Source organism: Tympanuchus pallidicinctus, unplaced genomic scaffold (genome assembly GCF_026119805.1).
Source record: "Tympanuchus pallidicinctus isolate F22 unplaced genomic scaffold, pur_lepc_1.0 scaffold5, whole genome shotgun sequence".
In the NCBI taxonomy this organism is placed as follows: domain Eukaryota; kingdom Metazoa; phylum Chordata; class Aves; order Galliformes; family Phasianidae; genus Tympanuchus; species Tympanuchus pallidicinctus.
In genome coordinates, this window is record NW_026294769.1 from 31825006 (window position 1) to 31839159 (window position 14154).

The 14154-nt window shown below is 39.7% G+C and overlaps 1 protein-coding gene across 6 annotated transcripts in view; it reads right to left on the minus strand.

Annotated features, from left to right (window-relative positions):
* Positions 1–14154, minus strand: part of ZNF521 (zinc finger protein 521) — a 236607-nt gene that overhangs the window by 213480 nt on the left and 8973 nt on the right. For 2 of the 6 annotated variants that reach the window (XM_052703672.1, XM_052703675.1), the window contains exon 3: positions 924–986. The exons of the other annotated variants lie outside the window; for them this stretch is intronic. In XM_052703672.1, the coding sequence (XP_052559632.1) occupies positions 924–986 (63 nt within the window). The remainder of the gene's footprint in view (positions 1–923; positions 987–14154) is intronic. 6 annotated transcript variants of the gene reach the window in all.

A 14154-nucleotide genomic window follows, 5' to 3' on the forward strand; every position in this document is an offset into this window, starting at 1 on the left:
AGTTTTGAAAGCCAGCGATGCTTGTACAACACAGCCAAGAAAAGCTGATACAGGACCACTGCAAAGTGCACACAGAATACGCTGCTATAGGGAAGCTACATGTTGGAGAGCAGAGAGACCAAATAGGTTTCATGCCTTAAAAAAAGGAAACGAATTTCCACTAGGATGTCTTCAGTGCACTCTGCTGTATTTGATTATGGAAGCAAATGAGGGAATAATTCTGGGCTTTAAGATTCTCCTCACTCATTCGGCACGGATAAGAGAAAGCCTGCTCCTGGCAGACGGGAGAGGTGTGCACTAATTCATACATAAGCTTTTAAAAAAATAATAATAATCCTATATTCAGTAGCAAGCATCTCAGCAGTGCAGACAGCCTTGCAAAGGAGAACTAACCCCATGCTGTTTTACTGTATACACCATGCCAGCATCTTTCCCTTGGCTCACAGCTTTCCAGAGCAGTAGAACTAAAAACAATACAATTCTTGTCAGATTCACTATTCAGAACTTGTTGGGCCAAAGTGAACCTAACAAGAGCCATTCTGCTGCTATTTTGAAAAAATTAGAGCTGTTCTGGTATGCTCTGATATGATGCCTAAGTAAGATTGACTCTCCAAAGTCAAAGCAAGGGAAGGCAGAACCGTTTCCCTTTTATTCTCCAACAGACTGAGGTCTTTGAGTTAGGGAGCAGCAGAGAGAAAAGAATTCTTTCTCCCTCCACAGGGGAAAAAGCTGAAAAGGGAAAGATTGCACTTCTACAGCATTTCCACTTTCAAGAATTCAGGCCTCAACAAATAATCATGCAACTGAGTTAAAATCCAAAGCTTTAGAGACCTTTTCCTGGTCCCTGGGATAACAGAGTGCAAGACATTTAAATCTAAGCACATATTCAAAAGAAGAAATATGCATACACACTCCACAAGTACCTCTTTTCCTCCTCCGCCAACCCCAAGGCTTCATACAATTGGTTGTTTCTAGAATCTGGGTTTCTAGAAAAAAACACCAATTTTCATGAGGACACTCTTAGGATACCAGAAACTCAAAATACATAAGAAAGAGTCCAGTTCAATATCATGAAGGACTCTAAACAAGCTCTCTCTCTGCCCCGGAGTTGTGGCTAGTATGCACACTCCTCTCACATCAGAGACCTGATAAAGTTTCCCCAAGCCCCAGAGTATGCAAAATATTTCACAAAATAAGAATTGATGAGCTGACTTTCACTTGAGCTTGCGTTTTGCAGCCACAAAACCACCACAACTTGGGCCGCAACAACGCAGCGTGTTTCTCTTTGTCATGCAAAAGCAGTCACCCAGCAGCCCTCAAAGGCGACGGAAACTGGTCAGACAAAAGGAGCAAGGGGAGCAACTCAGGAAAAGGAGAGCTTCAAGGGACACGTGGTCAAATAAAAGCTAAGCTAAACAGAGATTTGTCACTAAGGCAGCACGGATCAGTAAGGTTTATTTATACAGGAAGAAAAATAATGAATACAACTAGTGTACAATTAAGAAAAATAAACACCCACAACCTTTTGCGATGCCCTCAAAGCCCCCAGCAAAACCCGTGAAGCAGTAGTCCTGCCTGCCCCTAATCATGCCCACCACCAGCTTGGATTTACACCCAAAAAAACGATCTCAAGAACTGTGCTCCATGCCCCGAGAGGAAACCCATTGAGGCTATGAGTACCTACTGATCAGCCGCAGCTCGGGTGCCAGGCATAGCTGTTAGCTATCAGTGAAATCCTGTGCCACAACACATCTCAACTCTGAACTCAGCCCAAAAAGGTCATTTAGGAGCTCTACCATTTTCACGTCTCCAGAAGGGACTGAGGTGGTGCCCAAACACGAACTTCTGAAGAACTGACTCAAGTGGGAAACTTCAAACCCAAGCACCGCTTGCCCAGAAGAAAACAAGCTCTGCTTATTTAAAGTGGATCTCCACTTAAATGTTGGCAAACCAAAATACAAGAGTTGGTCCTTTCGATTTTCATGTACTGAATTCTCCCAACAGCACTAGACCCTCACTGGCTGCAGGAAGGGTGCATGCTGACACATGTTTGGCTCACAGCTGCACCAATACAGTTAGATCTTAAAATGGAAATAAAACAAATGTGGATGCTGCCTAACAAATTGCTCCCATGACCACTTCTATTGTACGAAACTATGCCACTGTATGCCTTGTGAAACCAACTGGTTAGAGATCATGAAACTAGATGATCTTTGGGGTCCTTTTCAACCCAGGCCATTCTATGATTCTATAAAACTTCCCCACTATTATGAGATCTGAAAATTCAGAGTGATGCTGAGGTTTGCTTTCAGCGGAGGTTGTCTGCAATGTCTTTACCACACTAAAAAAGGGAAACAAGCATCAGAACAAGCAATGTAGTGGTTAGCATCTTTCTAAGCTGTTGTTCAATCTTCCTAAAGAAATTTGAATCCCCAAAGAACCACATAGGTCACAGCAGCCATGGCAAAAAGACTTGCTAATATTCAACTGTCAGGCAAATTAAACCTCATTTAAAATTTAAAAAGCCACCCCACAAAATCCACAGAATAAGGGAAACCTCACCATTAACACAACTCATCTACCAAAGGGCACCTCAATAGCCTTTGCTTTAACCAAGGCCATTCTTCCAACATCTGGGTATGCTGCAGCAGGAAAGCTTCAGCTGACAGCAGCAGACAAATTCCCCTGATTTATACCCCTCCACAACTAGATTCTGAAATGTTCAGTACTATTTCAGCCACTGACCACTGCTAAACTCACCTACCTGTGATCTTCATGTTTAGGGGATGTTACGGTGCCTGAAGTAAACAATTTTCTTCAGGAGAAAAAGGTAACTTTAAGCAAAATTTACACAGTGATGCACTATGAACTCTGCTAAGCAAAAATCTTTCTCTAACACTAGCATGAAATGTAAATAAAAACAAAACATAACAAACAAACCATAAGCATTATATGAAAATAAAACAGTAGCATGTATGCACTGGTATTAATTCAAACGTCAAAATTAGTGATAATCTAGGACTGTAATTGTGCATACGGGTGCCATCTTCAGCACAGCATTTAGCACATCTTGGCATAAGAAAAGATAAACTCTAGATAACAACGTGATAGAATACCACTAAAAGGAGAGGCCTCAGGAAACCAGAACAATAGCTTATGAATCCAGACCCTGAGTGATGCTACTGCTCAGTAGCTCTTCCAAATCCACATGAAATAATGATGTCGTGAAAGTAGTAATATTCCTTGCCTGTACAATTATGCATTTGTGACCACAGGTCACTTATTTTGTTAGCCGTTGAAATTCTTTTTGATTGACTTATCTCTTAAAACAAAACATCAAATCCCTACCACATATCTTCCCAGTGCAGCTTTTGAAAAACAAAACAACCGAGAAACCCAAATACTAAAATTTCTAAAAAGCCCAGATCAACACAACTGTGACATCACATTTCTTGAGAGTGAGTTGGTTGCTGATTTCTTTTTTTGTTTGTCTCAACAGAGGAAAATAGAATTCCAGCATGTCAACTCCATCTCCTATTAGAAAAGCATGTGGCTTGGACAGATACCAGTTTCTAAAATTTCCTTGCAAATATGCATCTCTAAACAGAAGCTGCATTGATGTGAAAGGTTAGGACACTTCTGCCTGGTACAGCCGGTGCCCAAGGCAAACTGTGCTTCACCTCAGAGCATCTCTCATGCTTGTGCTAGGGAACATCCATACTGAGACCAATTCCACCTTTTGAAGTAAATATATATGTAAGTAGTACTATCGAAGACAGTTCTGCGAGGAAAACCTCTGGGATATTCATATAGCGGTCCTAAAAATGGAGTTAATCTCCTGACTGCTCCACAGCAACACCAGATGATCAGGGAGGATTTCATCCCTTCTCCTTACAGTTTCTTCACAGGACAAATAGTTTGCCCATCAATTAGTACAAAATATACCCAGGTTTTCTAGTTTGTAGAACCTCACTCACATTCCACTGCCTAACCCCTCTCTGAAGAGTTAATCTGTAGCTTCAGCACTCTAAGGAAGAGCACAAGTCATTTCTGGTTGATGCCTGGGAAAAATCTTGTATGGCAAAGAAATGGATAAAATTAGAAATGTGAAAAGGGACATTTTCAGCGAAAGGGAAGCCTTTTGGAGAACCCTGGCTAAGATTTATAGCTTCAGAGCTATTACAAACCATAATGAAATAAAAGCAAAAGATAATTGAAAAAAAGCCTATTTTCTTCTAGTCTAGGTGGGTTAATAAATTTAAAAAAGAAAAAAAAAAAGAAAAGCAAAAAAAACCCTGCCCTGAATATCTGAGCCTCTTTGTCAAACAAAGCAGGAGAAGCCACATATTCCAAAATAAACCATAAAAACAGACCGCTATTGATTTTATCCTTCCTAAAACACATTCCTTGAGAGATGTGAAAATAAACCTAATATAGCAACCAAAACTGCCAGAGATAAGAAGTTTGGAATATATATTTTTAACTTGCACTTAGCATTTCCTATAATTCAATACCTGATCCATACATTGCCATTAGCATACGACCAGTAACTCAATTTAAAGCCATTCTGCACAAAAGCCTTTTTCTAGGACAGAAACTTTGCCAAGTGCCTCTTCTATCTACATGTTTGAATAATTTCTGCAGACAAGTAATAGAGACACCAGCTGCATTAGCATAATCAATACACAATTTACTGAGTTACCCAGACAGAACAGAAATAAAGCCTGTGTACTGTTATTTCACTACCTACAAATTACTGTAATTCCTGGAAGTATCACTCTTTTCTTCTCTTTCCTCCATACATTAAAAAAAAAAAAAAGGACATTCATGCCGTGTCCAGGTGGATATTAAAGATGATTAAATAGATTAATCACATAGGCAGAAGGCAAATTTAAGAGTCAGTTACAGGAGGTGCTGAGCATCCTCTGACTCTATTAAATTCAATAGCTTTTGAAGATGTTTCATACTTCGCAGTAACATGCTGTAGAAAAAGAACTCCTTAAGGGTTTGATCAAGATACAAACTGAAATTAAGGCAGCTAAAGAGTGGCATTAATGCCAGATCAGATGCCAACATATCACCTGCTCAGGCTACACCTTGCTCTGCCTTCTGTCCTCCCTGGGCACTGCTGCTTTAGGGCTCAGCCTTTCAACTCATCCTGCCAGCACATCAGCTCACACTCACACCACCACTATGCAGCAATTCAGAGAATGAACCCTGGAAGTTTACAATCATCTCAGGCTGCTTCATAATGTTCTGTAAAGAAAACCAGCATTCAAAAAACTTCAGAACTACCAAGAAAGTAGTGAGCAGTAATAGCCAGTGTCAGCACACATTTACCAGCTACTGCCCAGCAACTCAATTGCTATTTTAGCTCCTGTGTGTGCACGTACCCCATGTGCACAGTGTGAGAAGAGCTAGGGAGAAAAAAAAAGAGACATTTGCATATTAACATTTCAAATATCTGCATTCCAGAACTCTACTGAAAATTAGCTCAGTGCGCATGCCCACAGTTGTACATGAATCCTATTAATCACATACATGAACGTTTCTGATTTGTTTTCCTTCTTGTTATGATACCCCTTTTCCACTTGTTCCCACCATCCCTGCAATGTAACTAAGTCCTCTTCGTATTGAGAAATTACTTTCTTTCTCCAAGAGATTCCTGTTACAGGAAGGATTCTTCTTGCACCTTCTCTCTAGCCCATCTCAACATCCAGCTTTTTTTTTCCTCTCCTTTCCTGCTTTTTTCTTCTTCCTCCCTATGTCGTTCTTGTATAAAGACTAAATTAGGAGTTCCCAATTGGACAAGAATGGTTGGAAAATATCATTGTTCTGCTAAAATATTTTCCTAGGCAGCACACAAGCATAAAAATGATAAACTTAATTGGAAAGAAACTATTCTTAAGAAATCCTTTGGATAGTCTTTGCACCCTTGATCTCCACACTGACAGTATCCAAATGTGACAGCTGAGGACACCCAGTTTTACACACTGTGGTCCGATTAGACAGAAGGCACTCCTTCCTGCAGCAGAAGGAGAATCCTACCAAAAGCTGGGGACAGGGGATATCTTTTTCTAGATGACAGAGATAGGAAGGATTAATCCTGCACAGACTACTAATTTTGCTTCCCTAGATATCTTGTAGAAAACAGGCTACGCCTACATATATTCATATTTTTGTTACTTAAGGTAAACTTTAAATAGTATGTTACCTTTTCCAAGATACTTTTCTCCAAAGAGTCTTAAAGATTTTAAAAACCACCAGTAAATTCCAGATACCCCTAAGACTTTGTACTATGCAGTGTAACAGACAATTACAGACATCCAAGGCAAATCTGGGACCACGATGAGTCTTGGCAAAGCAAGAGGGAGCCTCTGCAACTCAACTCTTAGTTCTAGGGTAAGGATGTTCAGCTGTTCTGCCTGTTTTAAACTGAGCGCTCGACCTTCATTTCTGGTAAAGTGCCTGTGGACAACCAGTCCCTTTGAGGAAAGGCACTAAGATAAACTTCAGTTACCAAACCCAGTACTTAACAGGAACACTGCAAGAGCATTTTCTTTCTGTACACTGAAGATACGTATCACTTAAGCTTTCTTACTCTCCTCTCTCAAAGGGACATAATTAAGAATTTGCACTGTTTCTATGGGCCTGCATTTTCAACTGTGCTTAGAAAACAGGAAATTCATTAAACTGTCTGCAGAAGCCTAAGCTCCACAAGAAAAAGCAATCTGAATCAAACTGGTGCACGGATCACAGAACTTCAGTTTAGCCAACATTACACAAGTCTGAAAACAGAAGATCGAAGGAAGGAATATGAGGACCTACAATCAAGGTTACTGCAGTTGGCAACGACATCTGAAAATGAGGAACTTGGTCTGAGGAGTTGGGACCATGTGACACCATTCTAATAATGTCAAAGAAAAAGACAGCTTTTCGCTTTGAATCCACTTTGTAATGTCACGTATTGAGTCAAAACACACCCCTTTCAATTTAGATTATCCCTGATTTACCAGAGATACGAATCTGTTTTGAACCATGATTTTGTAGACTTGTTTTTAATCCTTCAAAATTTCAGCTCTGTTACAGATGACTTTTTAGCATCTAGGTCACCACTTCAGTCTATATTCCACAAATGAGCTTAGAAGCCCAAAAAACTAGTGAGGGGACCCTGCATCTAAATTGCCACAAGGTCTGCTCAGTCACCACTCAGGTCAGGCAGTACCAATGGTTTTTTATCTTCCGGGCTTTCTCAGCACTGTGCAGCTCAGTGCTGAAATTAAACCAAAGCCCCACCACAGCTGGCTTGTAAAATATCAAGTCCCGCTTTCCTTGGACGTGGATGCATTCTTACAGGGTTTTTTTGAGAGTCTGCTTGGTTGCTACAAGATGCTAGCAGAAAACATGTGAGTTTCAGTATCTCTTCCTTTCCCCCTCTTGCCCACACCCACTGTTTAGATCACTCAGCCAGGATGTGGGTGGCACATGCTCAACTTTCTTCTTTACCATAAGGATTTAAATTCTTGTCATGAGCTTCCTAGAACAAAAACCACTTACCCTGAGACTTGCTGTGTGCTCATTCATTGCTACTGAAGCTGTTGTACCTCATCTACAATATTCACTGAACAAAAATGAAGGAGAATTAGCGTGATACTACATCCTTGTGGTCAGGGCACTCACCTGCGAAACAGGACACCTGGATTCCAGTTCTAATTTCTCTGAAATAACTCATTAGAAAAAATACTACAGTAAGTAGTTGGCAGACCAGGACCTAGGTCTCTTCTTCCTACGTGGGTACTCAAACCATCAGATGTGTGTGAGCACTCCTTCTTACCTCTTTTCTTCAACAAGCATTCAATTACACTTTTGAGGAGGAGAATGTCACTGGCAAGAAGGGCCACACTTTGCTGCATAATGACTGATATACTCCCCAGGAGACAACAGATTCAAACACCCCCAGCCAAAGCACAGAACAGAACCCTCATCTCTCACATTCTAGCAGAGTAAATAACTCCTCAGTCAGGGGGAAAAGAAGAGCAGAAGCACAGCTCCCCAGTTCATTCTGTTCTGGGAGAAAAAGAACAACCTGTTCCCCGTTTCCAACAGCAGGGCCAGAGCAGTGACTGCTGATGACAAGGTAGTCACACGTGCTAATGTATCCACATCTAGGATGAGAGGAGGTAAGATACACTATTCTTTCTGCGTACTTCATGCTGTCTGCATAATGCATTTCCTACTCACCAACATCCATAAGCTCCTAACCTGCCTGAGAACTGTACAAAGAATCTAAGTACCTGATGCAAGGTGCTAATGCCACTAGGCAGCCAGTCATATGAAAACCAAGTACTGCAGCAGCCAATCCCTATGTTTGGGTCTGTCCTTCAGAGCTTTCTTTGTTGATTTACGTTTCTACCTGGTGAGTCCTCTACTCAACAGATTCATTTGAAAAAGGGCGTAGTGAATCTTATCCTACAACCTAGTCCTACAGAAATCATTACATCCAACCCCTTTTCAGCAGTCACACTCATAGACCAATGGCAATCTGTTTCCTCCTCCCATCTTCAGAGCAAAAATGTTACATCAGCATGGATCTTGACATCCTGTTGTCCTGGAACCCGTGAATCAGAAAGTTCCTTCCTTGCAATTGTATTCTTTGGAGGTGGAAAATAATTAACTTCCCCATCTCCCCACCCCCTTCCTACTGCCACTGTCAAGTTTAGGAATTCACTTGGCTGTTTTCTTTTCCAGACAGTCATCACAACTCAGTGCCAGAGAAAGTTTTGTTGATCAAAGCGCAGCCTGGTCTTCCCAAGGACAATGACTCACTACATCACATCATAAGATCCAGCAACACAGCAGGTAGCATGGCTTTTTGTTTTTAAAGTTCCTTTCAAGAAGTTAAGGAGTCAGTAATGGAAGCTGAACTAGATAGGCTACCAAAAGGAGCGAACAAAAAACAAAAATCCAAAATTCAATTATCTGAGATTTCATCACCTGATACGTATTTTCCTGGCAAAATATAAGCTAACATTAGTAAGGTCATACCTTTCAGAGGCTGTTTTCAAAATCCATTTACTGTGAAGTTAACCAAGACATTTACATTGAAAAGTGCTCTACCTTTTCCACACTCACGCAGAACACTGAGAGTCTGCACAAGAACTTAGGAGAGATTTTGGATTTCACGTAGCGCAGGAAAAACAAAAAAGCCTGTTGCGTTTTATCACCCCTCTAAAAATGGGGTTGGGAAGAGAGAAGTACTGCTTCTCTTGGTAGCAGCATCCTGACCACATGTCTTAGGGCAAAATGGCATTGTGCTTCAGCCTCGGGGCTGTTTAACTTGTGACTGGCATTTTCAAATTTGTAAGAAGAGTATGGGAGTTACAGATCCTTCACTTTTAAAGAATCATAACAAGCACTTGTCAAACCAGAAAAGAAGGCAGCAGGGGCAGGGGGGTGACTATATCAACAGACTTATCAAATGACTTAAGAAAAAATGCTCAGAGGAATAAAAACTCCAACCTTAAAAAGAACAATTTCACCTAACTGTGCCTGCATTTAAAAGTGAAAGTATCAGATGAAACACTCAAAAAGCACCTCTCTGCCTTGCTCCCATGATAAGAAAAAAGAGGAAGAAAATAACACCAAGGAAAACACATCCACCCCAAAAATCTAAAATTCCACTGGGCATTGATAGTGCTGGATCAGTGAGCAACAATCCTACAGCCCTTTCAAGTACACATTACACAGATTCAACTGCACACAAAAAAAAAAACTTGTGCAGCATCAATTCAGATAGAGGAAAAGCCAAAAGGCTCACATGCATGCACAACAGAAGGACAACCTAGACTAAATCATAAAAAAAGGGGGGAAAAATCTCCTGCATTCTTTCTTCAATAATAACGCACTATAGAGGGAAAAAAAAAAATTTTTTTAAACTAATGGACTTTGAAGGCAAAAGAAAAAAAACAAGCAAATAAACAAACAAACAAAAACAAAACAAGGAAGTGTCAACAATGTTAATGGCTAATGTCAATCTGGGGGGGACAATGGTCCTGGTCTTTGTACTAGAAGAAGGGGATTTTGTGCAGACTTGCAGAAGCATATACAGGACAGAAGAGCATAAAGTAGATTTCTTGGAAAGCAGGAGGGTAGAATTAAAACGTTAATTATAACATGTTGTAATAAAGATACCCCCAAGATCAGCCCTATCTTTTTTTTTGCTATAGTGCAGTCCCTAGGCATATGGCTAAGTATTCCCTGATCATTATCCTAGCTAAAACCGAAGCTACTGAAGTTTAGGGGAGTTGTATCTAACAGAATTTCTTTCATCTCTAATAATTGCTAAACTAGCATAATTGCTCATACTTGAGGTGAAATAGAACCCAAGTTGCCTAAAAGTTAAAACAAAAACAAACCTCGCCATCTCTTTATGTGCCTTTTTTTTTTTTTTGTCAGAATCCTTTGCCAAGAATTGCATTTTGATTTAAAAGCGTTTAAAATCTTCACATGTGCTATCTGACTTTTCCAGAAGAGAACAACTGAGAAAGCTGAATGCTTTTCTACTAACAGTGCTGCAAAATATGTTTGAAAACAGACATCTACTTTTTCACAGCATCAAATAAAGGAGGCCAAAATCTTTGATTTGTTTGTTGTCCCTTCTGAGAAAGATAATATTTACATACGCACACATACATGTCAGGTCTCTGATTTAAGGGAAATAAAGTGTTTTCCCTACCAGGACTGATTTTGACCTCAAGTAGCTCTACAGGAATCAATGGAAACCTTAAAACACATCTGGGAAAAGATGCCGAGAGGTCTGTCTTGAGGTATCAGCATTTGTACTATATTTTCATCAATCTAAAAACAGAAACACAACTCCATCTACCTTATTTAAAATGTTTTATGAAGATAAAGCCACAAATCCATGTGGTCTATGTAAAACGTTAACAGTTCTTCTAGATCCTTTCCTCATTTACAAGTATTTAAAAGGTTGGTTTTTTTTTTTTCTTTTTCTCTTTCAAAATGCATGAGTCTCAACATACTGAATCTCCTGTTTCAGGAGAAAGAAATTAAGAGCTATTAAACCCACTGTAAATTAGACTGAAGGAATGACAGAGCAGAAGAAAGCCTTTCCAGACATCTTAGCTCATGGCGCATAGCGTTACCCCACTCACATTAGAAAAGTGCCTCCATCCTGACAGCTCCCTTCTTAACCAAGTTAGCAGCAGCTGGGGAAAACAACATCAAGCCGAACCAAACACAGTTTTTCTGTCTCTGAACGTGTCTGTCACAAGTTTTCACTTCTGTGGAAGTGAGTTGTACAAGTAGCTGTTCAGATGGTCACACCTGATGGTACCTGTTCCTGAGTAGATGGTGACGGCCATAAAACTCATGCTGGCCCCAAATATGATGGGGTAACATTGCTCCAATTCTAAAGCTAATTGAGGCAGTCAGTAGCACTACGCGTGGCTAAATTCAATGAAAATTACTACAGGTTAGCAATGGTTTTGTTGTTTTATTGTTGTTTTTTTATTAATACATGAAGAAGCAGGGGGCACGCATCGTCAAGTCTAAGGAGAACACTATAAATAGCCCGCATTATACAAAGATTCTAATCTTAAATCCTCTCAGTAATTTGCTTTTTCAAGTATTCTTTTATGTTCAATATCTTAATTTTTGCCCTTTTTTGGATGGCCAAATACAAGCCAGCAACCCACTCATGCATCAAACAGATGTTTCTGCTTTTCGGGCCAAATGGAATTTCACAAATTTCTTGTTCCCTCCCTATGAAATGATGAGGGCAAAATAACAGAGTCCCTGAAATCAGCTTGTTCAGAAGTTCTTTGGATCGGCAACACTGGAACAGTAAGTCAAGTTCAGAGAAATCGTGCCAATACTAATTGCTGGTTTTGTTTATGCTGGATTGATTATAGTCTAATCAGCAGACAATCTAATGACTTCAGAGTCTAGTCCATGTAATTTAGAAGCTGGTTGGGGCTGAGGGTAAATATTCAAATAGTTGACAGAGACACAGAAATGTAAAGGCTATGGTCTGAAGGGGATCCAAATGTCAAATTCTCTCTAAACTGTTGTCCCTATTAAGATTTCTGTTTTGGTCCACTACCACTCCCCCACTCAGCAGTACAGCACACCCTCACACCTCTGCACGGGAAACATCCTTTAGCTTTGAACTTATGATTAGAAAACAAGTCACATTAAAACACAGCCACATTTACTCAGCCCTGCAACACTCTGCATCAATTGAGGCACAATTGTAAATTCAGCTGGGATAGAAAGAGGACTTAGGTTTGCTTAAAGAGAAGGAACATCTTAGAGAGGCACTCTGGGCTTGCCAAAATATTTCAAGACACAAGCTTTCTTTAAAAAGGGCATCGATGGGTAAAATACAGCAGATAATTCTTTTCCTTCTCATCTTTCTAGGAACTAACACTCACTAATTTCATTCCTGCAGTCACGTGTGGGATACAAAATTATAGGGAGAAAAATAGACTTTGAAGGAATAACTTCATTTTTTTAAAAAGAGGGAAAAAAAAAAAGAGATCCCTTTCAAAGATCAGTGCTTCTATTTAATCTGTGGGGATGTTGTAGTTTCCTTGTGACGGCTTATCTAACACCTACAATTTCAGCAACCTTTATGGGTGACTTCAGCACACTGAGTATTACCTGATTTTAGCTTAGAGAAACCTGAATTTAAAATTTAGTAGGCCTACGTTTTCATTCAGGTTTGCGTAAAGAATACCTTCTTTCTTTTTTTTTTAAAGTAACTATTTTTGTAACTTGAATTCATTTCTAAACAGAAAGTTTCACACCAAAAGCCCTCAGTAAGGGCAAAAGAAAAACCTCAAGCCCTCCCGAAATTAAAACCCCGTAAAGCCAAAGGGCGCAAGCAGAGTGGTCAGTAACCTAAGTGTGACATCTATAAAGCATGCCAAGTCAGAAAAAAGGTTTACCATTCAGGTAGCCAAGTTAAACAAGATAAAAGCGAGCTGCTCTTCCCTCCTCATTTGCTTTCTCAGCCCAGGGGTCTCCAGCATGGTGTTCTTTAGGAGATGCTGCTGTCCTTAGGAGATAACAGTGTTAAGGAGACATGCCAATCGCCCTTCTTCAGCACCCTGCACAGGGGCTCTTCTGGAGGCTTTCAGAAGAGTATCGTATCTCTGACTTACCTTTCCCCACCTGCTTCGCTTCCTGCTACCCTCCCTCCCCCACCAAATGTATGCATTAGCTGCTTTTCATCAGGTCAATGATACCTAATACGTTAAAAAAAAAAAAATAGTAGGCAAGGAAATGTGATAAATTAATCAGTAAAATAAGACATAGGTTAAGACTTCTGAGTTTTATGCAACTGACTCTTCTTCTGCCTAAAAGAACCTGGCAGTTGAACTTTTATTCCTCCTTCCTAGAATCATATAAGATATTCAAATCACCATTTTTCAGAAAGTTAAATCATCTCTTTTTTCAATCATTTCTGCTGCAACCCTGTAGTATATTTGTAAAAGACAGTACATTTTAGAGAAAGTACTTACTATCTCATTGGGTAGATATTTTTACTACTTTTACATTGGACAGGGTTTGTCTAAATGTTTGCCATGCCTTTTTTTCTGAGAGGTGCTCATCAGTAGGTGCTGGGGGACAGACAGAGTTGGCAACAAACCAGAAGAGAGAACGAAAAAAAAAAAAGAGAGGGAGAAAAAAAAAAGAAATAGGAAAGGATAGAAACGTAAACAGAAACCAGGGTAATTCAGAAGAATATTTTCAAAAAATACAAGAAATTTAGTCATTAGCAAGTTCTTAACACCCACCATTTCAGATGAACATCAGTTTAACGCACTCAATATAAAAACTCAATTGTCATTTTGTTTTAATGTATTTACCTGCCTTGTATCACTATTCCCCTGAGATATAAGTTTCAAATTAAGTTATCAAAAGTGACAGACGTATCAAAAATACCTCTTCTATCCTCCCCCCAGAACGGATTGCTAAGTACATGACAAATTGGAAATGCAATGTGTAACTCCATATTTTATTTAGATGTGAAGCAGCACTCATAAGTTTAAATAACTAATTTACATGCAGTCAAAGAAGAATTTTTCAGAGAAGCAATTTAAAATACTGTTTATTTTTGTACTATAG